The sequence below is a fragment of the Anolis carolinensis genome, chromosome 2 (genome assembly GCF_035594765.1).
Source record: "Anolis carolinensis isolate JA03-04 chromosome 2, rAnoCar3.1.pri, whole genome shotgun sequence".
NCBI lineage: Eukaryota > Metazoa > Chordata > Lepidosauria > Squamata > Dactyloidae > Anolis > Anolis carolinensis.
Window position 1 is genome coordinate 136,655,612 of NC_085842.1, and position 27,946 is coordinate 136,683,557.

The following is a 27,946-nucleotide window of genomic DNA, read 5'->3' on the forward strand; positions in this document are numbered from 1 at the left end:
GAAGTCCAGGGTGGGAGAAAGAACTCTTGTCTGTATGAGGCAAAACGTCAGGAGAGAATGTTGCTAGAACGTAGCCATACAGTCCAGAAAACTCACAGTAATTCAGTGATTCCGGCCATGAAAGCCTTTGACAACACACTTTCTGCTCCTTTGCCTCCCTTTCTTGTGACCTGCCTTTCTCTAAAGCTGATCCTGAATCGTCATGACGATGCACACACATCAGCACATTCTGGCAGTCCGGGGTAAGAAACACACGATTTCTGGGCTTGGATTGATTTGTGTTCAGTGGCTATTTGTGGCTGCCATCCCAGGCTGGAAGTAGTCACTGGGATGATTGTGTAAGTGCTCCACTTTGGAACTGGTTCCTTTTAAGCCCACTTCCTAACTCGGTTTAACTGGCTGTGCAGAATCACCCTCTGAAGGAGGCAGAACGGTGGACTGGTGGGAGCGTTGACCCGCAACTCTGGAAAAGAGGGCTCCAATCCCTCCTCAGCCGCTGGTTGACCTTTGGAAAGGACAGTAGTTTCCAACCTGTGGTCTGTGGACCACCACCGCAAGAATGAAAATATGGTCCATGGCCTCACTGTTACTACTATGGATAATAACACAGCCCAACCAAAAAATATTTTATTCTTGGTGTTTTTGTTTTGAGACCTATTCCTGGGGTTATTTGGGGTGCTGATCGAGAAAATTGCATTTGATAGAACACATCAGCTCTAGATTATTAAATATGGTTTTCTATGGGCAGGCAGGTGGCGACTACTGGATGGAATATGTTCTGCATCAGAAACTAGAGCTGATGTGGCCTATGTAAAGGTAAAGGGTTTCCTCTGACATTAAGTCCAGTCGTGTCTGACTCTGGGGGTCAGCTCCATTTCTAAGCTGAAGAGCCGGCGTTGTCTGTAGACACCTCCAAGGTCATGTGGCCGGCATGACTGCCTGGAGTGCCATTACCTTCCCACCAGAGTGGTACCTATTGATCTCACATTTGCATGTTTTCGAACTCCTAGGTTGGCAGAAGCTGGGGTTAACAGCGGGAGCTCACCCCGCTCCCCAGATTTGAACTGCCAACCTTTCGGTCAGCAAGTTCAGCAGCTCAGCAGTTTAATCCGCTGCATCATCGGGGGCTCTATGTGGTCTATCCAATGCAATTTTCTGAATCAGCACCCCAAATAACCAAACTGACTGTGAAGCTGACCAAAAACTGATTCGTAATCCATTTGGTACTAATGTTGGAGAGTGGACCCTGGTCAAAGTAGTCCCAGGTCAAAAAAAGGTTGGGAATCACTGGTCAAGGAGGAAGGCAAGGGTGTCATGTGGTTTCTGGGCTGTATGGCGGTGTTTTAGCAGCTGTGGCTGGCATCTTGGGAAGATCCTTTGAAGATGCCAGCCACGGACGCAGGCGAAACGTCAGAAGAAGATACAGACAACACTCCAGTGATGCCAGCCCTGGAAGCCTTGGACAACCATGTAATGCAGCTTCAAATGGGGAATGAAGAAAGCGCTGGATTCCATAGGATGGTGAAGACACAAACCCCCGATCCCTGAGGCGCCCGCGTGCCTTCCGTGGTGAGTGCGGGGGGGGGGGCAGAGGGGGCTTGACAGGAACCCCGCGGCCACGTGCCGGGTGGGTGCCCCGGGGGGACTGAGTGACCAGCCAGAGGCGGGGCCCCTAATTATGACACGGGAGGCGCCCGTGAGTGACGGCCCTCGCTCCCTGGCTCCCTCCCTCTTGCTTTTGCCCCGGGCGGGGCCCTGGGGGCCGCCCTGCCCTGCCCTGCCCATCCCTGACCCCGGAGCCGCCCCGAGGAGCCCCTGCGCTTCCCGGGAGCGGCCTGCCCGCGGCAGCAAAGAGCCGGCGCCTCCACGGGGGGCTCCTCCGCCCCCAGCGCCGCCTCCGCTCCCCTCCCCTCCCCTGCCTTCCCTTCCCCTCCGCTCCGCTCCGCCGCCTCCTTCAGTGCCGAGCCGGACGGAGACCGGAGCGCTCCTCCTGCCTCCTCCTCCTCTCTCTCTCTCTCCTGAAGTCCATGAAGCCGCGGCCATGGAGCGCAGGGCAAGCGCCGCTCCTTGCGAGGAAGGAGAAGACAGCGAGGAAGTTTTGCTCTCGGGGGTCTTCTCGCTCGCGCCGGACCCGCAGCCCAACTACGCCCTGAGCCTCACCAAGGACGCCCAGCTCCGCGTGCGAAGGCTGGACGGACCCGCCGGCGGCGGCAGTAGCAGCAGCAGCAGTAGCGGTACTACCTCTTCGTCCTCGTGGAGCGTGTGCCTGTCGGAGTGCGTGGGCTGCCAGGCGGTGCAGAGCCCCGGCGCCCCGCAGCCGCCCCCGGCCGCCTTCTTCACGCTCTTCCTCTACCCGGCCAGGAAGGGCTGCTGCTGGTGGGACGCCTCCACCTCGCGGCAACGCCTCGTGCGCACCTTCGGCGCCTGCGTCTCCCGCGAGCCCGCCGAGAACCGGCGCCTGGCCGAGACCTGGGCCCGCGAGATCCGGCGCCTGGCCGCCCCCAGGCCGCCCCCGAGACCAGGTGAGACTCGCGCCCCGCACGCACGCCTTCCTCACCGGGAAGCAGCACTTCCTTCATAGAAAGCGCGCAGGTGAAGTTGGTTATCCAGGTCCCGCGTTCCTTGCGCCCCAATAAGTCAGGGCTTATTGGGCTTGTGCGCAAAGCTGGAGCTCAAGACAGCTCTCAACAAGGAGAAGCTTTTTTAAAAGGTCTGTACTACAGCTTGAGTATGCCTTCTTCAAAATTTCAGGGGCCGGAAAAGTTTCATGACCTTGTTTCAGGCATGGGCCAACTTGGGCCCTCCCTCGAGGTGTTTTGGACTTCAACTCCCGCCATTCCTCACAGCCTCAGACCCCTTCCTTTTTCCCCTCAGCCGCTTAAGCGGCTGAGGGGAAAGGGTCTGAGGCTGTGAGGAATGGCGGGAGTTGAAGTCCAAAACACCCCGAAGGCCCCAGTTTGCCCATGCCTGCCTTATTTGAAAGAACTCTTGTCTGTTTAAGGCAGGTGTGAATGTTGCAGTTGGCATTGAATGGCCTGTCAGCTTCAAAGCCCGGCTGCTTCCTGCCTGGGGGAAATCTCCCAACCAAGGAGTTTTTTTCTCCCACCCTGAATTTTCCACAGATATATAAACCCCACTTGCCTAGTTTCCAGCAGACCTCAGAACTGCTGAGGATGTCTGCCATAGATGTGGGTGAAACCTCAAGAGAGAATGCTTCTGGAACATGGCCATACAACCCAGAAAACGCACAGCAACCTAGTACAGCTTAAGTTTATAATATCGGTTGAGCATCCCTTCTCTGAAATGTTTGGCACCAGAAGTTACTTCTCCCCACATTTTTTTTGGAGTATTTCCATGTGAATAATGAGATATCCTGGAGATGGGACCCAAGTCTAAACACTGGATTTATTAATGTTTCATAGCCATCTTACACACAGATAATTTTATATCATATTTTTAATAACTCTGTGCATGGAGCAAAGTTTGTGTGCAATGAGTAATCAGAAGCCAAAGGTGTCACTATGACAGCTACCTCTGGGGGCAGTTTTGGATTTTGGTGGATTTTGAAATTCCAGATAAGACATAGTCAACCTATATTTAGTTTCCAAGAAAGGTTTTTTGTGATTGATGGAGACTGTCCTTTTAGATAACTTTTGCCTGCTTTTCAGTCATTCTGTTCTCTCACAAATGGGAGTAACAATGCTTCCACTTTTCTAAGAATGGGGAAAACACTCTTTCCAGTAATAAATGTTGTTTATAAAATGGATGTAGAAGACGTATTGAAATATATTTTCCATTAGCAGCGGCAAATCACAGACTTCTCCCTGTATTATTAGACTGCTATTCCCATCATGGGAACCCAGTGGCACAGCAGGTTAAAACGCTGAGCTGCTTAACTTGCTTGACTGAATGGTTAGCGGTTAGAATCTGGGGAGCGGGCTGAGCTCCCACTGTTAGCCCCAGCTTCTGCCAACCTAGCAGTTAGAACACATGCAAATGTGAGTAGATCAATAAGCACCTCTACAGCGGGAAGGTAACGGTGCTCCATGTAGTCATCCCGGCCATGTGACCTTGGAGGTGTCTATGGACAACGCCAGCTCTTTGGCTTAGAAATGGAGATTAGCACCACCCCCAGAGTTGGGCACGACTAAACTTAATGTCCAAGGGAAACCTTTACCTTTACTATTCCCATCATGCCCAGCTGTCGTTGTTGGTGATAAGCAATGCTGGGAATTGCAGTCCAGAAACATCTGCAGTTTGCCCACCTGCCTTACTGGGAGATAATGCAAATAAATGTAGGTGCTAGGATAAGGCTGTCCACCTTCAAGTCAGATCATTGTGGCTGATTTAAAGATATACACAGGGCAAACAGACTAAATCGCTCCAGAATTATATTTTACGCCTGCCTGGGGCCAACCCCGGCATTATGCAAAGTCAGGCATCAGGTTCCTGGGATCATGAAAAGGAAACAAATGGTTACTTATCTAATTCCATTTAATGTATTCACTGCTAGTGGAGGAAAGAAGGGCTTGAGGGATTTCCTGCACCTTGTGCCAAAATAACTTATATGCCTTTGGCTGGTTTAGGCACCCTGACCTGGATTGTGGGGAGGCATTTGCCACCATCCACAGAGTGACCTGGGTCAGCCGTGCACCTGCTGGAGTGGACGGCCTTGGGCGCAGTTCTCTTTAGGATCCCAGATGCAGCTGATTTCTTTTGGAAAGCTGCCACATCTCCTAGTGTTAGCCTGTTCGTTCCACGGTTTTGAAGCTTATCTGTCAAACTCCAAATCCCGAAGGACTTAATTTTGCAGCAGCCTGGCTCAAGTCATTGGAACTGCATAGGTTATATTAAAGAGGAGTTGCGGAGGGGTGGGCAAGCGCCTCCCCTTCCAGATTAGCAACTCTATTCTCGCCACCGCTATCCTGCATTGCTGGATTCTTCTACACTCTTGAAAGAACAGCATTTTCCATATGCAAACACTGTCTGAATTGTAAACTAGAAATTAGAATAAGATTTAATTCCATCAAAAGTAGGAAGGCTTGCTTCAGAGAATATATTTGAAATATACTATTATTTTACACTTTGGAAATCTGACATTTTGCAAAATGTTCAGACCCACCCCATCACAAACACACATGTTACTCCTTCTGTGCCTCCCTTAATTGTTTTCCTGGTGCATGCCAACCACTTTGGAACTAGTGCAGATGCACTCTGGAATAAACTACTGCATGTGTAGACTGTAATTGAACTAGACCATGGGAAATCTAAATTTACTTGGCCTTTAAAGAACATGGGAACTGCATTGCTAGATCAGCCTGAAGTCCATCTGCCTGGTATCTTGTTTTTGACAGCAGGCAAAGAGGCTTTAAAGTTTCAACTCCTCTGTGGTATTTCTTCTTTCTTCCCACATGAGCTTTGCTTCTGTTGAAAGTCTGATTACATAGATATGTATGGAAAACAAACTAGTTGTGCTTCCTTGAATTTTTATCAGCAGTATCTCTCAATTCTGATTCCCAAATCTTTCATATAGGAGAATATGTGGTACTGGAAATCTCCATGAGCTTCAGCTTTCTTGTTGTGGGCCTCTTGAAGGAAAAACATTATCTCCAGAGCCCATACCAGCCAGGGCACCATGTAGCTGATGTCACCTTCACCAAGTCATTGCTGTGTCTGTGGGAGGACAGGGCAGGTACAGAAAGCAGCATGACGCTGAATGGCTGGTGGGCCTGGAGCAATGCACTGCTTACTCTACTACCATTGATTCAAGTGGGGTGAATCCATAGTACTGTAATAAGGAGATCTTAACCAGAACATATGGATCCAGCTTCAAATATGTTGCAACAGCTAAGGTGAAAGTATAGCATGACTCCCATAACCTGAAACTTTATTCACAGTTGTGTTTATCCACTTCCGACAAAATATGCCCCATAGACATTTTACAGGTTTTAGCATGATGCTATGTCCTTCCTTTCAATAGGCTTCACTATTATCTATGGTATTGTATACCCACACAATGTCTGGGAGTGGATATACAGAGAACTGTACTGCACACATACTATCCACCGTTTCTCTCACTATTTCACTTTACTATTTCCTGATGAATGCCTAAGGTGAAAATGACAATTGTAAGAGTTGCTGCATGAACATGGGTGAACTGAGGAGGAAGATGCTCCAAAGGTGAAACTGTGAGGGATAAGAAGGTCCTAGGGATGTTTGAAGCAGAAGAGAGCATTTCCTGAACCTGTAGGAGCCCATGGATGAAAAGGAGTGCAAATCCTTTGGCCTTTCAGTGGCAGTGAGCCACTTTGTGATGCCATAGGAAGACTGATAAAAGGATAAAATGGCATGTTGCATAATTATAGTCTTGGAGATGTGTTTTGAAAGCGAACCTTAAGCTGTGAAAAGTGTGTTGTTGTTTCTCCCTGACAAATAGTTTACTCTGATTTCCAGATACAAACCTGTTGGACAAGGCAAGCCTGTGTGCACTCAATCATCTTTTTAAAATGTACAGGTGCCTCACCCAGTGTACACTGTGCAGCAGTATCTGTCCAAAGCACCGGATATATTAAAAAGCAAAACAAACCAGTAAAACCACTTCACAAAGTATCTTTAAATGGGGACATCTTCCATCCTCTCGCCCCACGCAGCAGATCATAGGGTTAGTATATAGTCCACAGGAGCACTAGTAGGTGGTGGTTCCTTTACATCGCTCTGCAAGACTTATCTTGCCCTTTTGATCTACAGTTTTGAAAAAGTATTTGACTGAGAACAACAACAGGATAAGAGAAATGAAGAAAAGTTTCTTTCAACTTGTTGGTTGGGTAGCTGACATCAGTAACTAGGCCCTGGCTCTTTCTGACCAGTCCAATGTTTGTTATTTGCTGACAAGTCATGAGCACCCAGTGGAGAAGAGATCTCTGGGATCCCTGTTCAGGCCTTGCAAACTCAGGACTGTTGCCTTCCTAGATTGAATCAGTCTGCCTGTAATGCGGTCTTTCTCAGGTGCATATACTCTGTAGGATTAATACAGTTTAACACTGTTTTAACCACAATGGCTCAATGCTATGAAATCTTGTGAGTTACAGTTTTAAAACATCTCTGGCAAAGAGTGCTGATACCTCACTAAACTACAAATCATGTCATAATATGTCAGAAGTACAACAGCTTTAATTTAGCCATCTTTGCTTCTAGTTAGAGTCCAAGTTTGATTTTCTCTAGCACCTATTCATTTATCTTTTTAACTGGCAGGAGCCTCCGGTGGCCTAGGGGATAAAAGCCTTGTGACTTGAAGGTTGGGTTGCTGACCTGAAGGCTGCCAGGTTCGAATCCCACCCGGGGAGAGCGCGGATGAGCTCCCTCTATCAGCTCCAGCTCCATGCAGGGACATGAGAGAAGCCTCCCACAAGGATGGTAAAACATCAAAACATCTGGGCGTCCCCTGGGCAACGTCCTTGCAGACAGCCAATTCTCTCACTCCAGAAGCAACTCCGGTTGGTCCTGACACAAAAAAAAAACAAAAAAACCAACAACAACTGTCCATAGTATCCATAGTATTATTCTCCAGCACCACATTTCTAATAAATTGATTTTCTCTTGGTCAACTTTCATCACTTTCCAGCCTTCACACCCTTACCTAGAGATCAAAAATACTATGGACTGGATGGTTCTAATTTTGGAATTTGATGGCCTGTTTTCATGTTTGAAAATCCTTAGTTACTTCATGGCTGCTTTTCCATGTCTGAGACTGCCAATCCTTTCTGTTTCATATGTTCTTAGAACATTGTTCTACATATAAATTAACTAGAATGATTAAAATGTTATCTCTAATGGAAACCATTCTTCTATTCTAGCCTGATAGAGACCTCTTGACCAGAGTATAGGTTATTGTTAAAGGTTATAGAAAATTAAATTAAATTAAAAATTATAGAGAGAATTTCTCATAATCTATACAGTCAGATAATTTGTTAAAGGTTTCCCCCTGACATTAAGTCTAGTCATGTCTGACTTTGGGGGTTGGTGCTCATCTCCATTTCTAAGCCAAAGAGCCAGCGTTCTCCATAGACACCTCCAAGGTCATTTGGCCAGCATGACTGCATGGAGTGCCATTACCATCCCGCCGAAGACGTACCTATTGATCTACTCACATTTGCATATTTTCAAACTGCTAGGTTGGCAGAAGCTGGAGCTAACAGCGGGAGTTCACCCTGCTCCCTGGATTTGAACCACCAACCTTTCAATCAGCAAGTTTTGCAGCTCAGCAGTTTAATCCGCAGTGCCACGAGGGGCTCAAGGATTTATTATGATCTATAAAATACCAGTTGAATTTCTTTTGAAACACTTTGGGGTGTTCCATTATCCAGTACACATTTGCAATATGATTTCCTGGTGCCTTTATCTTTTCTGAACTCAGCTTGGACATTTGGCATTTCTAGTTCTCTCTCGCTTTCTCAAGAAAGCCTTCTTGTAAAAATGTGGGTATTACTTTGCTTCCATCATTACTGTAATTAGTCAGGCCTTGTTGTATGGCCATCTGTGTAGACAGCTTTCGTGGTGTACTTGTGCCAGGAAACAACAGGATGATGTTGCCGGGTTATACACGTTGGTTCCTCATTGGGTGTATGCTGACAACATGGGTACAGTTTCTTAAATGGAAAAACACTTACTACTGGCTGTTGGAACATGGATGTGCTGGAGAGGAATGTAAATACTGAGAGTCAAGGTCATGCAGTTGGCTAACAGAAACAGCCATGTATAACCCAGGAATAGCACCTCATTGTTCCATGTCAAAAGTACACAACCGAATCTGTCTGGACAGATGACCAGGCAGCTAGGTTCTAAAAAGTGTCAATAATGACAAATTTCTGTTCCTGGCTTGAAAGTATATGTTCCTGTTTCATTGTGCAGTGCAGACTTGGGCAATGATGGTCCTACCCCATTATATTTGTTTGTGTGGCAGATACTTCATGAAATGTCTGGAGGGTACAGTTTTCTGGCCAGGACAAAGAATGGAACTTTTGCAGAGATCCGCATATCCGTGTATCCGCATATCCGCATATCTGTATCTCCATATCCTGGGGCTTAAAAAGAAAGCTGCCGAGGTTTCTGGTGGAAGTTCTACGGTGGCCATTTTGGGAGCCTCCAAATTTCGGAATAAAGCAGCAAGTCTGGACAATGGCGGCAGAAATCCCAGGACTAACAGGTCTGTATGTGGACCTCTTCTGAAGTCCTGGGATTTTTTTTGCTCCTGTTTAAAACCCATGATTTAGTGCTGTCTGGAAGCACCCTCAGTGCTTTTACTCTAAATAGGAGATAGGCCTATCCTTCGTTCCTAGGTTAACTAAACATGGGTTTCTGCCCGGGTCCAGCTATTTGAACAACAAAAATGAGAGCTATGTAGTTTTGAATCAGTTCCAGAAACAAGTTAAAGGCTTATTTTCCAAAGCTGTGACTCTTCCTGGAATTATAACAATAGCTCATTGTTTCAGCTGTCTCAGCAAACCCATTTCTTTTTTTGTTGTGTACAATGTTACTGTGATATTAAATTTCACTAATCCTTTATTGATAAGTTGCAATAGTGTCATTTAGGGAAAAGAGGTGGAATGATGTATATCAGTAAACTAGCCAAGAAGACTATTAAAACACAGCTATCTTGGGTCAGTTTTCTTATAACTCAGGCAACTGTACATACTCATGTATAAGGCCAGTTTGGGGGCTACAGTTACGGACTTTTAAATGTCCTGTGGGGTGAGTCAAGAGTAATCTATGGAGAAAGGAAAGCACCAGAAGGGCAGACAGCCCTTGCCACCACCATCATTTTCCTACCCAGACATCCAAAAAGGCTAGACACAGTGTCCCACCAAAGAAAGTAGAGTGGGTGGGTCAGTGCTTCTTTTACTTTCTCCTGGGATGGAGAAAAAAAGATCTTTCCTTTTGCCACTCTCCTCAGAGAAGGAGGTGGTTCCTTTTTAAAATAAGAGTACAAGTACTTACGCTGACCCAGCTTTTGAGGGTTGGTTTTTTTAAACTAAAATTTCTAGACTTATACATGAATGTATAGGATACTGTATTTGTTTATTTATGAACAATTAATTGCAATTTTGGTATGAGTCTATATATGGGAACATCTGTTTTTCACCAATACTAGAATTCCTGTATTCAACAGCTTTATAGGTCATTAAAATTTTCATGCAGTGTGACATGAAAATAAGTCCCTCCTTTCTCTTCTGAACATATCTGTTAAATTTGCAGGGGCTCTAATAAATATTTTCATTGTTAAATGTACAGGAGTCCCTATGTCTGTCTATCTTTGGCAGTAGGAACACTGTATCCTTTCCCAAAAAATAAAAAAGTAATGTTTCTGAGTTGTAGTCCAGAATTCACTTGACATGCAGACAGACGTGCACACACACAGGTGCTGTAACTAATGAGATTTGTCTTACAAGCTTGCCCTATATCTCGCTGTTAACCAATTTTCAGTTTTTTTTTAAAAAAAGCTATTGCTATCTAGATGTTTATTTTGCCAGGTTTGCCCATATTACTTATAGTTATCAATCAGAGGCATAGAAAGAAAAGGTTTAGGCATTTTGTTGTCTGAGTTGGAGCAGCAAACATTTTCCTTTCATCTAAGGCAAAGTTCTTAGTGACCAAACTCTGAGTATCCACCATATTCAGATCATCTTGGTGGCATACAGCCCACAAATACCCCTTTCCATCCTTGGTACTAGATTATAATAATATGCTATCTTCTGTCTGTGATGACTATCTCACTCTGTCTAATGGTAGAGGTGGCGGTTTAGGAAGCCACTTTATATAGTTTGAGTACTAGTTCATCTAGTAGTCTTTTGTAAGATTGCTGGGACTTCATTTGGGATGGTGTTCTTTATCCACAGCATGTACCATTGCAGCCCTTCACAAAAATGTCCCTATTTTGTTTGCACAACAGTGGTGATTTTTTTTTTCATGTCTGGAGTGACTTGAGAAGCTACAAGTCACTTCTGGTGTGAGAGAATTGGCTGTCTGCAAGAACATTGCCCAGGGGACGCCCAGATGTTTTGAATGTTTTTACTATCCTTGTGGGAGGCTTCTCTCATGTCCCCCACTTGGAGCTTGAGCTGATAGAGGGAGCTCATCCGCACTGTCCCTGTGTTGGATTTGAACCAGAAACTTTCTGGTCAGCAACTCAACCTTCAAGTCAGCAGTCCTGACACTGGTGATGTCTCTCCTTCATACTGTATTTCAAATGCTCTTTTTTCTCACGATGTGAAGAATGTACACCTCAGACAACATAACATAATTTTCAGTGCTGTCGTATGTGTATGTATCACCCCCTTGTTATTCCCCTAGTTATCATTACTATGAGGGAGCAGGAACCATTGGTAAAGCTGTCAGCTATCTAGAAAATACTTGCAATAGCACAGGTATATGCTTAAATTAGTAGAAGTGCTTGTCATGAATGGAGTTGCATTGCCATCAGCTATTCTCTGAAACTCATGTGGAAGTTAATGGAGAAAATACTAGGATGAGTAACTATTAAAGTTATAGGAGCCTTGCCTTCTTTTTCATGTGGCTACTTCATTCAGGAAATGGTTTAGAAATTGGTATTCATATGTCAAATTCATATGTCTTTCTCACCAAGTTTTAATTTAGTGTTCATGTGGCCTGCCCTGGTTTTTATTGCTTTTTCTGAATTTTGGATTGTAATGTATGTTATTATTTATTGTATTGTTAAATTGTGTTATGATATGTTGTTTTATATTTTGTCATATTGTATGGTTTTGGGCATGGCCCCATGTAAGCCGCCCCGAGTCCCTGTTGGGGAGATGGTGGCGGGGTATAAATAAAGTTATTATTATTATTATTATTATTATTATTATTATAGAGCTATGTTTCAACTAGACCTACACAAAAAACCAGATGCTGTGGAGCTGTTCAGATGCTCCACCTTATAATAATAATAATAATAATAATAATAATAATAATAATAATAATAATAATAATAATAGCAATTTTATTTTTATACCCTGCCCCATCTCCCCAAGGGGACTCGGGGTGGCTTACATGGGGCCAGGCCTAGGCAACAAACAATATAAAACTCAACAGTAAAGAACAAATCACAAACAGATAAAATCACATATACCAATAAACAATAAAATACTTTGGTAAAAACCTGGTTTGGCTCCTAAAAGAGGAGTGGGCCAGAAAAGTGCAAATAGTGTACGATGCAAGTTAGAAGAGAGTTAGAAGAGAGGTAGGTACCAGGTGCTGGAGAAGGTGAACCTAGAGACAATGTACGGCTAAAGAGTAAAAATACTATAAAATAAAATAGACAACAGGGTGATCCCAAACTAAGGAAATCAGTCACCAAAAGCCTGTTGGAAGAGCCAGGTTTTCAGGCTCTTCCGAAAAATAAGGAGGGTAGGGGCCTGCCTAATCTCCCTGGGGAGAGAGTTCCAGAGCCGGGGGGCCACGATGGAGAAGGCCCTCTCCCTCATCCCCACCAATCGCGATTGCGAGGGTGGTGGGAGCGAGAGGAGGGCCTCCCCCGATGAACGAAGAGACCGTGCAGGTTCATAGGGGGAAATACGGTCACAAAGGTATGTGGGTCCCGAACCGTTTAGGGCTTTGTAGGTGATAACCTGCACCTTGAATTGGGCTTGGAAAATAAATGGCAGCCAGTGGAGCTCCTTAAACAGGGGGGTGGCCCGCACCCTGTAATTTGCTTAATGTGTGGCAGATGTCCAGTCAGGTTGAAACTAGTGTGGTTGGACTGTCACACTTACCTGTCCTTCATTTGTGTTGCTGCAACTAGAGAGAAGCAGATATGCCACCCCCTCCTCCTTTGCTTAATGTGAGGCTGAACTGGCACAGCCTGCATTTGGACAAGATCACATTAGCGTTATAGAGCAGAGACTTTCCTCCCCTTATTGCCTGTTCTGCTCCAGCAGAATTCTGGGAAATGTAGTTTAGAGTGGGGCCTTTAGAATCCTCAGCTAGAGAGGTCCTGAATTCCCTAAACTACAATTTCCAGAATCCTGCAGGCAGAACTGGGCAAAAGGGAGATGAAAGCCTCTGTTCTACAATGCTAATGTGATCTCGTCCTTGGACTGGAAGTTCCTGGAGGTCATCTGGACATCCAGGTTTGTCTGCTGGTCCACTTTGGGATAAAAGGATGAGGTAGATGAGGATGTGGTTGGTATCATATACGAAAAGAAGTTTAAGCATCTCCAGATATAAATACAACACACATCTGTAATGTTCCGTCTACGCAAACATCTTTCTCTAAAAGTATTGTTAGTGTTGTTTTTCAATTGTGTTTGGATCCATGAGACTGTACCCAACCTACACAATTGGAGTACTTAATATTTTTTTCAGGATGTTGCTCATGACAAAAGGTCACTGTGGTGCCTTTTAGCAGGTGCCATGTCCAGATGAACATACATGGATTCTTTATCTAGGAGCAGCAGGGTCCTTCGATACTTAATATGAGCAATCGTAAGTGTTGAAGCTCAATGAATTAAGTACCTGATAGATCTCAGGACTGGGTCCTTTGCCCACCCTGACTTGTGCAATACTGGCTTTTTTCAGCCTCTGGTGAACACATTAGTCATAGCCTCTGCTCATCAGTACTGCCAGTCATCCATGGATCTAGCATGTGACATAAACTCACAATGCCACTGAGCTGGGCTGGAAGAATTTCAAAACCCTGTGGTTGCTCTGAGTAACATCTCTGGATTTGCATTGTGATGACTCGACATCCCCATCTCCCCACTTTAGCCATTATCCCTCAGTGAGGTTGGAGCAGAAGTATAGCTGGCTCTTGACTCACTGTCTGGAGAGTAGAAAGCACGGTTTGTGCGCCCACCTGGCCTCTTGTTTATTTGTGGTCCTCCTTTCCCCTCCTGCTTGGGACACAGTTATACTGCTCTTTCTCCCTCTTATAAGGTATCTCCCAGCAGGGAGGAAAAGGGCAGGGAGTAGATGCTAAGAGAGAGTGACATATAGTGAGCTGCAGCAGCTGACTCTCTGCTGGGAATGTTCCCTTGCAATCCAGTTCCTGAAGTGACAGATGAGGAAGTGGAGGGAGGGAGACTTGAGAAGAGGTTATCTTTCTGGTCATTTTGCCTTAAGAGAAAGCGGGGGCTGGACCCTAGGGGGCAGACCCTGCCCCCAACCCCTGTTGTTTTCCCCAGAAATCTTCTTGTCCCAGATAGGTTTTGTCTTATCTACAGAAACATATGCATTAATCCCCTCTCTGCCCTCTCTTTGGTCTCTCCTCTGGCGCACCTTTTCTGTGTTTGGCCAGCAATGCTTTTGGGCTGTTTCTCACTGAGACAGATTAGTTGGAAACAAGATTCTGCTGCAAATATATGGGGCCAGTATTTCCGCTGGAAAGACATGTGCCAATGACCCCTATGATTTGCACTTATATAAATGGAATTGCCATGTCACATCCCATGGGAAAAAGCAGAAGGAGAGCATTGCCCACCCAATGCATATACACTTTAGAACATATATATATATGGGAAGTCTCTGGCCTGTGGCTTGGAGATAAGAGTTTCCTCCTCCTGGACAGAACAGCAGGGCTGGAGAAGAAGCTGCCAAGCGGTTTGGTCTCGCCTGGAGACTTTTCCTGCCTGGCGTGATGTATGATATGTTGTTTGAATCCCTGATGATTAAAGGGGATGGATGGAAAATGAGGACCAGGCTCTTTTACGTGTATTAATTCTTCTAAAAAGAAACCTTAACTTAGCATGCAAACTATGCTTGCTTAAATTTCCTCTTTTAATGGTAAAGGTTTTCCCCTGACATTAAGTTTAGTCGTGTCTGACTCTGGGGGTTGGTGCACATCTCCATTTCTAAGCCAAATAGGTCAAGTGGCTGGCATGACTGCATGGAGCGCTGTTACCTTCCTGCTGTAGCGGTACTTATTGATCTACCCACATGTACATGTTTTCAAACTGCTAGGTTGGCAGAAGCTGGGTCTAACAACGGGAGCTCATTCCACTCCCTGGATTCAAACCGCCAACCTTTCGATCAGCAAGTTCAGCAGCTCAGTGGTTTAAAAGGGGGCTCTTTTTACACACCTATTAAAAAAGGGAATTTCAATAGGTATCGCTTTCATGGCAAACTATAATTACCTCTCATAAGCCATTATTCAGTGTTCAATACTGGCCTTCTTTTTCAACCGCCCTTCTTACTACTAGGAATTCAGCCCTCCCTGCCTTTATATAGACACAAGTATGCCTATACTACGTACTTTTGAGGGTCTTAACATTGTTAGACATAGGATTTTGACCTGATCCTTTCTATCTGTATCCCTCCCTACAAGTGAATCCCTCCCCTGATCAGAATTTCCTGTCCAGAATTAGGATTTTTCTCTGAAAATCATTTCTTTTAGATTTTTCCAGATTAAAAAAAGATTCTTGGTCTTTTAAAGACATATGTGCAGCACAGATTGTCCTTCATTCAAGTATTCAGCTCTTTGAAGTTTATAAACAAGGCACAGAATATTCCAGCTGATCCTTTGGTTTTGCAATTATAGTATGCCATCTTTGATTCCCTGATAATACTGGAGGTGGAATACACTGATACAATTTTAGTCTCCATGACTGTTTCACAGGAACATATTTTCCAAATGTCCTGATTTGGCAGGGACAGTCTTAATTAATCTTCTTTTGTTCTGCATTTCTAGCTGCTGATAACACGTCCTAATTTCTCTGTCTTCCTTTCATTAACTCTTGTTGTCCCTAAATTACTCCAATGACTTAAACCTGTGAGGGGAAAGGGGGGCGGTGTCTTGCTTTCCCCAGGAGGCTCAAGCAAAATAAAACTGCTGCAGCCTCTCCTAGATTGTGTGCTCTTCCTGAGGTATAACTCTGATGTTTCTTGCTCCAAGCCTTATGTACAGTACACTGCCATATAAAATCCAGATTATCTGCTTTGAAATGGATCATATGGCAGTGTAGACTCAGATAAAAAGCAGATAATGTGGATTATATGGCAGTGTAAAAGGGGCCGCAGTTGTCATCTGTGAAATGTTGGAGGCTATGCTGCAATCTTTGTCCAACATAGATGTTAATATTTCTGCTAGGAAGAAGTAATCTGTAGAAGAAGGGAATGAAGTGCCTGTTTGTATTTTTAATCCAAAATTTCTGCTGTGACACATACACAAAACTCAGCAATTTTGCACAGACAGCACATGGGTATCCAAAAGCTTTAGCCCCCCCCCTTTTTTAAATGAAGATCATGTTTCCTTTACACTGACACAAAAACTGATTTTCATATGAAAAAAACATGCATTTTTGCACAGAATACTTTCTGTGAAGTCTGTTTGAATACCAGGTGGGAAATACACAGAAATTACTAGTTTTCTTCTGCAGTGGGAAGACATCTGTGGAAAATATTCATCGTAGCAGACAAGGACAAATAGTCAAATATTGACATCCCTTGCTCACAGCAGAGAGAGCATTCCAACTTGTATCTTCTCTCTTTTTTTCTTCTCAATCTTGGTCTCCTGGATAGATGGATGCAAAAGGTGCCATATGAAAACACAAAACTGCTTATTTCTGGATTAGTGTGATTTGGCAGCCTTACTTTTATAGCATGACTAGTGCCATCAGAAGTCTTCAGGGTACGCCCACAAGGGCAACTTAAATGTATTCATAGACCTGGCTGAAGGTAGAGTGGGTGGCAAGAGGATATGAATCTTTCCAGCCAGCTGTAGCCAAGTATGTCCCAGCCTACAGGAACAACAACACACACAAAAAGCAAAGAGATGTTTTATTTTTAAAAATGCTTGTCTAATGAGGACAAGATTTGTGCCAGACACATTTCAATTAAAATTGGGCTGCTGGTAAAAGCACACACCCTTATTTGTTTGCATTTTAATTTGATGGCTTATTTACCAAGTTGCATCCAAGATGTTCTTCATTTGATGTATGCATCTTTGAATCTCCAAACAGAAATTCAGTACCATTTATTTATGCTGGGTGACAATGATTAATAAGCCCTCCCTTAAAAAGTAACGTATCTGCCAGCGTACATTTAGCTTTGTGTTGAAGAACATTTTTGTGTTTGTGAAGTCAGACCCTAAACCTAAAGGATATATGGCATACATTGACACTCTTAGAAGTGGTTAAAGATTTATAGTGTCAAAGAGGACTTTAATTTGATGTTACTAATTGGCATCAAGTCATCTTTAACCTATGCTGATCCTATGAATGAAAGACTTCCCAAATCCTTGGTCATCAACTGCCTTGCTCAGGACTCTGATTTCCTTGATTGATTCTATCCACCTGTAGTGCTGGCGACCTCCTTTCCTACAGACTTTTATCTTTTCCAATGATATGGGTGCTTTAGAAGGCACAGTGACTCTTTGATAACCAGTAGGGGTTTGGTTGCAGGATGCCCTGTGAACACTGAAATCAATGAATGCTCAAGTTCTATTATATACAGTGGCATAGTAAGATGGCATCACTTTTATCATATGTCAAAATCAAGGTTTGCTTTTTGAACTTTTTTTGTTTGTCGGCATGGTATTTTAAAACTATGGGTGGTTTCTTCAACAAAGAAGAAAAATAAGACAAATGCAAAGAAGCCAGAATGGATGTCCAAAGAACTTCTAACTGAGCTAAAGCTCAAAAGTGACATGCACAGAAGTGGAAAAGGGGAGAAATCACCAAAGAAGAATTCAAACGTATAGCCAACACCTGTAGGGAGAAGGTTCGCAAGGCTAAAGCGCAAAATGAGCTCAGGCTTGCCAGGGACATAAAAAACAACAAAAAAGGTTTTTTTGCTTACGTTGGTAGAAAAAGGAAGAAAAAGGAGGCGATAGGGCCTCTGCAAGGAGAAGATGGGGTGATGGTGACAGGGGATAGGGAAAAGGCAGAACTGCTTAATGCCTTCTTTGCCTCGGTCTTCTCACAAAAAGAAAGCCATCTTCAACCTCAGCAACATGGAATGGACGAAGGATTGGGGGAAATCCAACCCCAAATAGGGAAACAAGTTGTCCAGGAACACCTGGCCACTCTAAATGAATTCAAGTCGCCAGGGCCAGATCAGCTACATCCAAGAGTATTGAAGGAACTAGCGGAAGTTATTTCAGAACCATTGGCAATCATCTTCGAGAGTTCTTCGAGAACGGGAGAAGTCCCAGAAGCTTGGAGGAGGGCGAATGTGGTCCCTATCTTCAAGAAGGGAAAAAAGAACGACCCAAACAATTACAGTCCGGTCAGCCTCACATCAATACCAGGCAAGATTCTGGAAAAGATCATTAAGGAAGTGGTCTGCAAACACTTAGAAACAAATGCGGTCATTGCTAATAGTCAACATGGATTTACCAAAAACAAGTCATGCCAGACTAATCTGATCTCTTTTTTCGATAGAGTTACGAGTTGGGTCTATACAGGGAATGCTGTGGATGTAGCGTACCTGGATTTCAGTAAGGCCTTCGACAAAGTCCCCCACGACCTTCTGGCAAACAAACTAGTTAAAGTGGGCTAGACAAAACTACGGTTAGGTGGATCTGTAATTGGCTAAGCGAACGAACCCAAAGGGTGCTCACCAATGCGTCGTCTTCATCATGGAAAGAAGTGACAAGTGGAGTGCCGCAGGGCTCCGTCCTGGGCCCAGTTCTGTTCAACATCTTTATTAATGACTTAGATGAAGGGTTAGAAGGCACAATCATCAAGTTTGCAGGAGACACCAAACTGGGAGGGATAGCTAACACTCCAGAAGACAGGAGCAGAATTCAAAACGATCTTGACAGACTAGAGAGATGGGCCGAAACTAACAAAATGAAGTTCAACAGGGACAAATGCAAGATACTTCACTTCGGCAGAAAAAATGGAAATCAAAGATACAGAATGGGGGACGCCTGGCTTGACAGCAGTGTGTGCGAAAAAGACCTTGGAGTCCTCGTGGACAACAAGTTAAACATGAGCCAACAATGTGATGCGGCAGCTAAAAAAGCCAATGGGATTCTGGCCTGCATCAATAGGGGAATAGCGTCTAGATCCAGGGAAGGCATGCTCCCCCTCTATTCTGCCTTGGTCAGACCACACCTGGAATACTTTGTCCAATTTTGGGCACCGCAGATGAAGGGAGATGTTGACAAGCTGGAAAGCGTCCAGAGGAGGGCGACTAAAATGATTAAGGGTCTGGAGAACAAGCCCTATGAGGAGAGGCTTAAAGAGCTGGGCATGTTTAGCTTGCAGAAGAGAAGGCCGAGAGGAGACATGATAGCCATGTACAAATATGTGAGGGGAAATCATAGGGAGGAGGGAGCAAGCTTGTTTTCTGCTGCCCTGCAGACTAGGACACGGAACAATGGCTTCAAACTACAGGAAAGGAGATTCCACCTGAACATCAGGAAGAACTTCCTCACTGTGAGGGCTGTTCGGCAGTGGAACTCTCTCCCCCAGACTGTGGTGGAGGCTCCTTCTTTGGAGGCTTTTAAGCAGAGGCTGGATGGCCATCTGTCGGGGGTGCTTTGAATGCGATTTCCTGCTTCTTAGCGGGGGGTTGGACTAGATGGCCCATGAGGTCTCTTCCAACTCTACTATTCTATGATTCTATGATTCTATGAGTGCATAGTTGCAGAATCCGTGGTACAACAGTCTGACAATAATGATAAACTGCTCCTGAATGCCTTATATTTCAAAGCCTCTGCCAAGAGATAATCCAATATGAACCTCAATTATCAAGTTGCAAATAATTTAACAACCTTCCATTTTATTAGTGTGCATCTTTTGCCCAAAATCCAATGTAATTCTTTTAACATAAACTTACTGAATGAATGGATACAAGGATGTTTGGGGTACTTAAAAACTTATTGGCTGGCAATTTTGGTTCATTAGGCAAAAAATAATAGCAATACATCAAATAAACAAATAAGCAAATACAAAAGGCACATTTTTATATCTTAATCAGAACCAATAAAATGTCATAAAGATGACGTGAGCCAGCATTCAGGGTCTGCAGAGCTCTTCCTCAAGTTTGGATGCTAAGCACCACAACACAAAAAGGGCAAGAAGGAAAACCGAGTTCAAGAGATTATGTGTGCCAATGGGAGTTACAAAACAAAGAGTGGTTGAGAAAAGGTACTTTGGAGTAAAACCAGTTTAATTTTCACTGAGTTATATCAAAATGTCCAGATTTAAATTATTTGGAATCATGTTTCAAAACAAGTATTTAAGATATGCTGAAGTAAGGCACTTAATTTGAAAAAGTGATACATTATCAGCCTTATGGCAGTTATGCTACCAAGCCATAAAGAGTGGAGATTTCTAATGGAAACCGTTTGAACTGTCTATGCCTGGGAAAATAACTTGCTATTGCTTTTTGCAAGCTCAGAGTGCTTGTAGTTGAGGTATCTACTTGTGCAGCTGTTGGTTTGTGGAATGTATGACCTTCCAGCCATTTTAAAAGACACTTTCCATAATTATTTGCCATTTATTATGCTGGTGGTTGAAGCACCAAACAGCCAGACGGCCATAGTTTTCCTAATTCTTCTACAGAGCACTTGTGGAAAACAATGTAATACAATTGGGGTGGAATCACGTGACTCAGTTGCAGCTGAACTGCAACTCCCACCTTCCTCAGCATTGTGCCCAGGCTGTGTGCTAATGAAGTGTAGGTATGTGCCTTCAGGTCACCTGTCAACTGTCAAGTGGATCCTTGATGGCACAAACCCACGGCCCATCTGAACTGCTGAACTGAAGGTTGCTGATCTGAATCCATGAGACGGGGTGAGCTCCCCGTCTGTCAACTCTAGCTTGCAGGGACTTGAGAGAAGCCTCCTTGAGAGAAGCCTCTGGTAAAACATCCAGGCATCCCCTGGGCAACCTCTCTGTAGACAGCCGATTCTCTCATACCAGAAGCAACTTGCAGTATTTTCTCAAGTCGCTTCTAACACGAAAAAACAAACAAACCTGCCAACTTATGGTGGTCCCATTAATTTCATTTTTTTCTTTAGCAAGGAATATTTAATCAGTTCCGTCCTCTGAAATATTGCACTTTAAGGCAGGTGCTGCCCATCCATTCTTTATGATGCAGTATTTTAGGCCTGTGAGAATATTGTTGTTACCTCCTTTCATGTTACATATAGAGTCTTTTTATTTGAGGCACAAAGAAAAAGCTCAAAATTCTGTTATCTCCATAAAAAAAACACTGGCAGTTTTTGGAATAATCTTCCATGTAGCATTTTTTGTTTTCATGTTTTACATACCATAACTCAGTTATTTCATTTACGCAAGTGCATTTATCAGAGATTTGCACCTTTGGGAGTGTTTGGAGCGATAAGAACCATGTCACGAAGAACTGTTTCATGGTGTCACTTGCAAAGATGTATTTTCTGTTAAAAATAGAACCAAACTTTAGTCACACTTCTAATTCTAAATTAAAGTGCAGTAGGCTCAGAGCAGGTATCTTCAAAAATCTTGAATTAATTGCTATTAGGAGGCTGCTTAAACTAGAGACCTTTCTGTATAGTAAATGTTGTCTTTTGACTGTGGGTTGGTTATTGCAGTTATTAACACCACTGAAAAGTCACATTGCCCAACCTGGTGCCTCAGAAGTTCTCATGGGAAACGTTGAACAAAATGGGAACCTCCAAATACAACAGAAAACAGATTTAAAGGGTGATGGCCAGTGTAACAACTAGGAAAACAAAGTCAGAAAAGCAGTGTATAAAAATATTCCTTTGCCAATATGGATTGGGCAAACTTTGGATAAGTGGTAGTATGTGTCTGTACTTACTGCTTTTGTGTGCTTTCAAGACAGATCAGTAAGATTTGTTTAGATAGTGATTGCCTTTGCCTTCCTCCGAGGCAGGGAGAGTGTGACTTGCCCAAGGCCACCCAGTGGGTTTCCATGTTGAGCGGAGATGCGGACTCGGTCTTCCAGAGTCCTGGTCCAACACTAAAGCCATTATGTCTACTGGTTCTTGGTTGTTACAGTTTAGGGGTTTGGATGTATATATTACTATTTTAAAATTATTTAGTTATAAGTGAATACCATTAAAGTTCAAATAGGCAGCCAGTCACATCACTCACTTCCAGCAGTTGACTAGGCATTTCATTAGTTTATAATATTGCAAATATCGTTGTCACTTGCACAAACTTCAACTTCCTTCCCTGGAGTCCTTCACTGAACCACAACTGAGTAACAGGAAAGATGAGATTTCTCTGTTCTTTTTTTAAAGAAAAAGGTGACGTGGCAAAAGTTGCAATTTGTTGCAAAATAGCAGCTTGTAGCTCTCTACTTTCATGAAGAAATGTTGACATTTCTTTTTATACATTACTTTTGCTGGATAACAGCTGTTTGGCCAACATCCAAACATCTGTCAACAATACAGTATGGCTGAAGCTTTACTTAGGATGGAGAAATAGTTAAACTTTAATGGGCAAGAGAGGGACAATACACTCGAAATATGGGGTGCTTTGGCACTGGAGACCTAAATCCATATCCACTGAGTATTTATCACAACTAATGGAATATAGCAAGATATTCCACTATTCCAGTATGTTAATGCTTTTTCCTAGCAGGCCTGAGATTGCAAGATCAGATGACATGGAAGTCTCTCATTCACAGGGTTGCTATAAGGTGAAGTTGGTGTGACAGTAGCTGACAACAGCAAAGTCTCCCACAAAAGCGCACTTTTATTGTCTAGCTCAGGGTTTCTTAAAAATTTCCACTCACAACCCCTTTTGGGCCATTTAATTTTCATGTGATCCAAGTATATAGGTATATAAAATAGGTATGAAAATCAAACATTTACTGATAATAAACCAGGACTTGCTGAAAAGGCTGATTTTCCTTTTTATGAAGTACAGCTGAAGCATCTTTGGAAGAATCCACTATAAACACTGCACAACAGATTCATGCAAATGTCTAAAACAGGTCCTGTTCCTGAGAGAAAGCTTCAGAAGTCTGTAGTATTCTCTCAAATGGGTAGAACTCCTGCACATATTGTGGGTTACAGCTCTAGGGCCACTGGCACAGGACACATAGATTATGCTAAGCATGCAGAGTGCAGTTCCTTTTGGACAATGCACAGAGGTAACATCCAGCTGATAGCTGCAGACCAGCATTGCACATGTGGGACAGCTACATGCCTTTAGTGTATTGAGGTGTCCTGGTGGGTATACAACTCTACATCAACTTAAGTAGTCAGTGTAGATGGGGCTCCTGTGATAGGTTCACCTTAGATTTGCCATAAGTTGGAAATGGCATGAAGGCACAGAACAGCAACAACAGTGAGGCTGTGTATCATAACACCGCTGGAAATTAATTGACGCTGTGCTGAAGCAGTATAGGATCTCACCCTCTGTGTGTCCTGGGTATGCATGATACCTATGGTTTGTCTTGTGGTGCTTTTCAGCAGTGCAGAACTCTTCCGCATGGATAGATGGATGTCATTTCAGAGTTTCCTCTGCTGTAGAACGTGATCTGCTTTCTGAAGACTGCTGTGTGCTGCCCCTATTTTTCCTCCCAAAGCAGATGTGACAAAGCAAATATTTCTGGCAGGATCATCATTTTCTCTTCAGCTTTGCCACTGAGTCAGCAAAAATTTCACTTGATTTAGGGAACTTGTAAGAAATGAACTGTCTGGAAAGCCTCTCTCTGAATAATGTAAAGGAGGTGAGCAGAAGGAGGATCTTAAATGTTCATATTGTATTTTAACATTATAAGTACAAAGAAAAGTAATAAGAAAAAGAAAGAAAAGGGAGGAATACAAAAAGGATAAGCATATGCTAAGCCATGGTATTCATGAAAAGTATACATATGAAAATACTGAATGCATGTTGGTGCATAGCTGAAGCAATATGATTATTTAACAATTGATAAATAGTTATCTTTACAATCTTAAAGCGATTACACATAAACATGAGAAAGAACTTCCTGGTGGTTAGAGCTGTACTACAGTAGAATATGGTGGTGGAGTCTCCTTCATAGGAACTTTTAGAACAGAATCTGGCTGGCTATCTGTTGGGAGTGCTTTGATTGTGCGTTCCTGCATGGGAGATTCAGGTTGGACTGGATGGCCGTTTTGGTCTCTTCCAACTCTATGATTCTAAGGGCCATTCCACACAACCATATATCCCAGAATATCAAGGCAGAAAATCCCACAATATCTGCTTTGAACTTGGTTATTTGAGGTCACACTGCCATATATTACAGTGTAAAGCAGATATTGTGGGATTTTCTGCCTTGATATTCTGGGTTATATGGCTGTGTGGAAAAGCCCTAAGTCTCTTAACAACAGTAAAGGCATTCAGATCATCAATGCCAGCAATTTGTGTAATACAAAAATAATGTGTTGTGACATATCCAACGAAAGGGGTGGATGTGTCATGCTCATACCACATGCCACAAAGAAAGCCATTTGCGTTACTTCACCATCATTTAATTGAAGTAGACAATTTTTTTCTAAAAATTCTTATCAATGTCTAGTACGATATAAACAAAGCATCACATTTTGCTGAAATAAATTAGTTAAATTAGGCCCCTTCTACACAGCTAAATAATTTTCTAGATTTTCTGCTTTGAACTGGACTGTATGGCAGTGTGGACTCAAATAACCCAGTTCAAAGCAGATATTGTGGGATTTTCTGCCTTGATATTCTAGGTTATATGTCTGTGTGGAAGGGCCCTTAGTTAAATGTGCCAGAAAATCCACATTGAACTTGATTATATGGCAGTGTGGACTCAGATAATCCAGTTCAAAGCAGATAATGTGGATTATCTCCCTTGATAGTCTAAGTTATATGGCTGTGTGGAAGGGCCCTAAAAAGACTTAAGTAGCTGAAGTAGAACACTTTTCTGTTTGTGAGAATTCAGTATCAGAATAGCTCTTAGCTGGATCCTCTCCAATGAAACCCAGTTGTTATCAAGTAAAGTACATAAAAGGAATGCCATAAGATGGTACTGTGTAACCACTTTGAGACTTCTTTGTAGAGAGAAAAAACGGAGTATAAATAAACATAATAAACATCATCATAAACACAACCTGATGCCTTCAAGATGTTCTGGGCAAGGTGCGTTGCAGAAATTGCATCAAAAGGACTGGTGTCACCCCATGGACCTTCTCCTGTACCAAACCATACCACAATATTGTTGCTAAAATACCAGAAAATGTAACAAAACCAGCAATAGCAGCAAAGAAAACATCAATGCATGTTTGTAGTACATTTGCAGGTGAAACCATGTGATTCAAAGTGTCATTCTAATTTGGTAAAAATGACTGCTCCGACCAAGTCATGTACACATGTGAAGGTTTAAAAAGTCAACCAGCATTGAGTTTATAGCCTTATAGGTGTGTTGACAGTACGTGTAAACTGGGCTTCCAGTTGTTTTGTGTGGTGATATCCAACTACAGGGTTATTTTTATAAAAAAAATACATTTCTGTTGAAATATAGTACAATTTTTATAGACCGTCATCTTGGTGTCACCTCTTCTGATGGTGTCACCTGGTGTAGTTCATACTTTCGCACACTCCTAGTAATACCACTGCATTGTAGTCCAATCTCTCATCTTGGAGAAATGATGAGGTCACATTTTTTCTTTTGACTTTTTGAAACTAGTGGTGTTCTCTAAAAGCATGGCCAGTTTAACCAAAAGACATTTGTTATGCAAAATGGGGAGCTTTTGTCAATTTCTTTTATTGCTCCTTCTTAACATATGAAATTTTAATCCCACTCTCAATTCTGTCGCTTCTGTTAATCATGCAGAATTGCACAATATGCAATGTTTTATACATTTCCTTCTGGTTATGTTAATATTAATAAAGAGAAGCACTACCTGTGAGTATTTAAATTTTATTCAGGCATCTTTTCTGGTTTTTTAGGTTTCAGCAGAATTTGCTCACTTCCCAATTTCCCTTTTCTAAGTTGTGAGAACAAGAAACCTACTACTTTATTGTGAAAGGTTTTCAGGAAGCCTGCTGTTGCACCTAGTACCACGTTAATGTTTTTCCCATAATTTAATTTCTGGCAAATATGTGTAACAAAAAAAGCCCCTGAAGATATTGGGTGGAAAATTCTGTTTCCTGACAACTGCATCTGTTGTTGCTGAAGTCAAGATCTTATTAAAGTAATGGGTGAAATAGAGTAGATGGGATTGTTTTAGACCTGTCAGGAAGAGAGAGCCAGTTTTCTGTTTTTACTGAATGAACTTCCTGTCACTTTTCCCCTTGTACTTTTCTTTGCCATATGTTAATAGAGAAGTGAGCCATGGTGGCGCAGTGGTTAAACCAGTGGTTTTCAACCTGGGGGTCCCCAACTCCCAGAAATCCCTGCCAGTTTACCAGCTGTTAGGATTTCTGGGAGTTGATGGCCAAAAAAATATCTGGGGACCCCAGGTTGAGAACCACTGGGTTAAACCCTTGTGCCAGCTGAACTGCTGACCTGAAGATCTGAAGGTTGGCGGTTCGAATCTGTGAGATGGGGTGAGCTCCTGTCTGTAAGCCCCAACTTCCATGCGGAGACATGAGAGAAGCCTCCCACAGGATGGTAAACCATCCAGGTGTCCCCTGGGTAATGTCTCTGCAGACGGCCGATTCTCTAACACCAGAAGTGACTTGCAGTATATTCTCAACTCACTTCTGACATGATAAAAAATAGAGAAGTGATTGGTGGAGCTAGGTGATTTTGATATCATAGGCTATATTTAGAGCAAAGGAAGATAAACATGTCCTGCCCTAAATGCCCAGATCCAGTCTGATCATTGAATCAGACTTCTGATAATAATAATAATAATAATAATAATAATAATAATAATAATAATAATAATAATAACGATTTATGTAACTGATAATGAATGGGCCCCAGAATATGATTTAGACTTGTGTAATTTTTAAATGATGTTTTTATAATTGATGTTTGAATTATCTGTTTTTAATTGTATTGTATTTATAACTGTTTGTTTTTGGCATCTAATGACTACCGGTTGTGAAGCCACCGCGAATCCCCCACCCCCCCCCCCCACCCCTGGATGAGAAGGACGGGATACAAATGTATGAAATGAATGAATGAATGAATAAATAAATAAATAAATAAGCAGGATCAGCCTTGGCTAATAATAGGATGAGAGACTGCCAATGATTCCCAGGTGCCATAGGCTATATTTCAAAGAAAGGAACTGGCAAAATTTGCCTAAGAAAACCCTATCAAATTGATGGGGTTGCCATCAGTTAGCTTGTCACACGAAGACACATATGCACACAGAATATAAGAAAAGATATTGATACTTTGGAAGGTCTTTTAAAAGGAAAGGGACTTAGCATGCAATTTTCTATTTTTTCTTTTGCTCCCTCGTTTAGTCTGATGGATGCTACTTGACATGTCAGCGAATTCTCAGGTACGTCTCTTGGTAGTGTAGCTGAATGCCAATTCAGTGAGCAGAAGTACTCTTTCAGATATCAGAAAGAGCACGCTGACCTGTTCAGGCAGAAAGGCCTAATTTTTCTCTGCTGCATCCACCAGGTTCTTGGGACTACAATTCCAGGATCCCATAGCAAGTCTGTTTCTAGCTCTGCCATAGTATGTATCTCTCCGTTGTGGACGTAATGCAATTTGATATCACTTTAACAGCTATGACTTCATCTTATAGGATCCTGGAGTGTTTAGTTTTTGTGAGTTCCTTGAAATTCTTTGCTAGAGAGCTCTGGTACTATAGTTCAGTTAAGCACATGAGAGAAATGAAGATAAAATATTTTTGTAAATAAAGCAGCACCCCACCCAAGAACAAATTATCTATGCTCAATTGTCCTATAATAATCTCATTGATTGACCTGTAATAATCTCATCATCATTAGTTTCATTATTCTTGTCACGTTGACATTGCCATCATTTTTTGTATCCTTTGGGGATGCCTTAGTAGAATGGCACTCTGAACAGTCTGATTCCCGGCAGTCTCATTATCTGGATATTAAATAACACATAT

General features: G+C 42.8%; 1 protein-coding gene across 2 annotated transcripts in view; it reads left to right on the top strand.

Moving 5' to 3' along the window:
- The first annotated feature begins 1,663 nt into the window (after positions 1–1,663).
- The window catches only part of sphk1 (sphingosine kinase 1), a 49,196-nt gene continuing 22,913 nt past the window's right edge, over positions 1,664–27,946 (top strand). The window contains exon 1 of one of the 2 annotated variants that reach the window (XM_008104372.3): positions 1,664–2,522. In XM_008104372.3, coding sequence (XP_008102579.2) covers positions 1,679–2,522 — 844 coding nt within the window. In that variant the 5' untranslated portion in view covers positions 1,664–1,678. Of the gene's footprint in view, positions 2,523–2,573; positions 2,711–27,946 lie in introns of those variants that run through there. The other variant, XM_062970637.1, reaches the window with a different exon arrangement.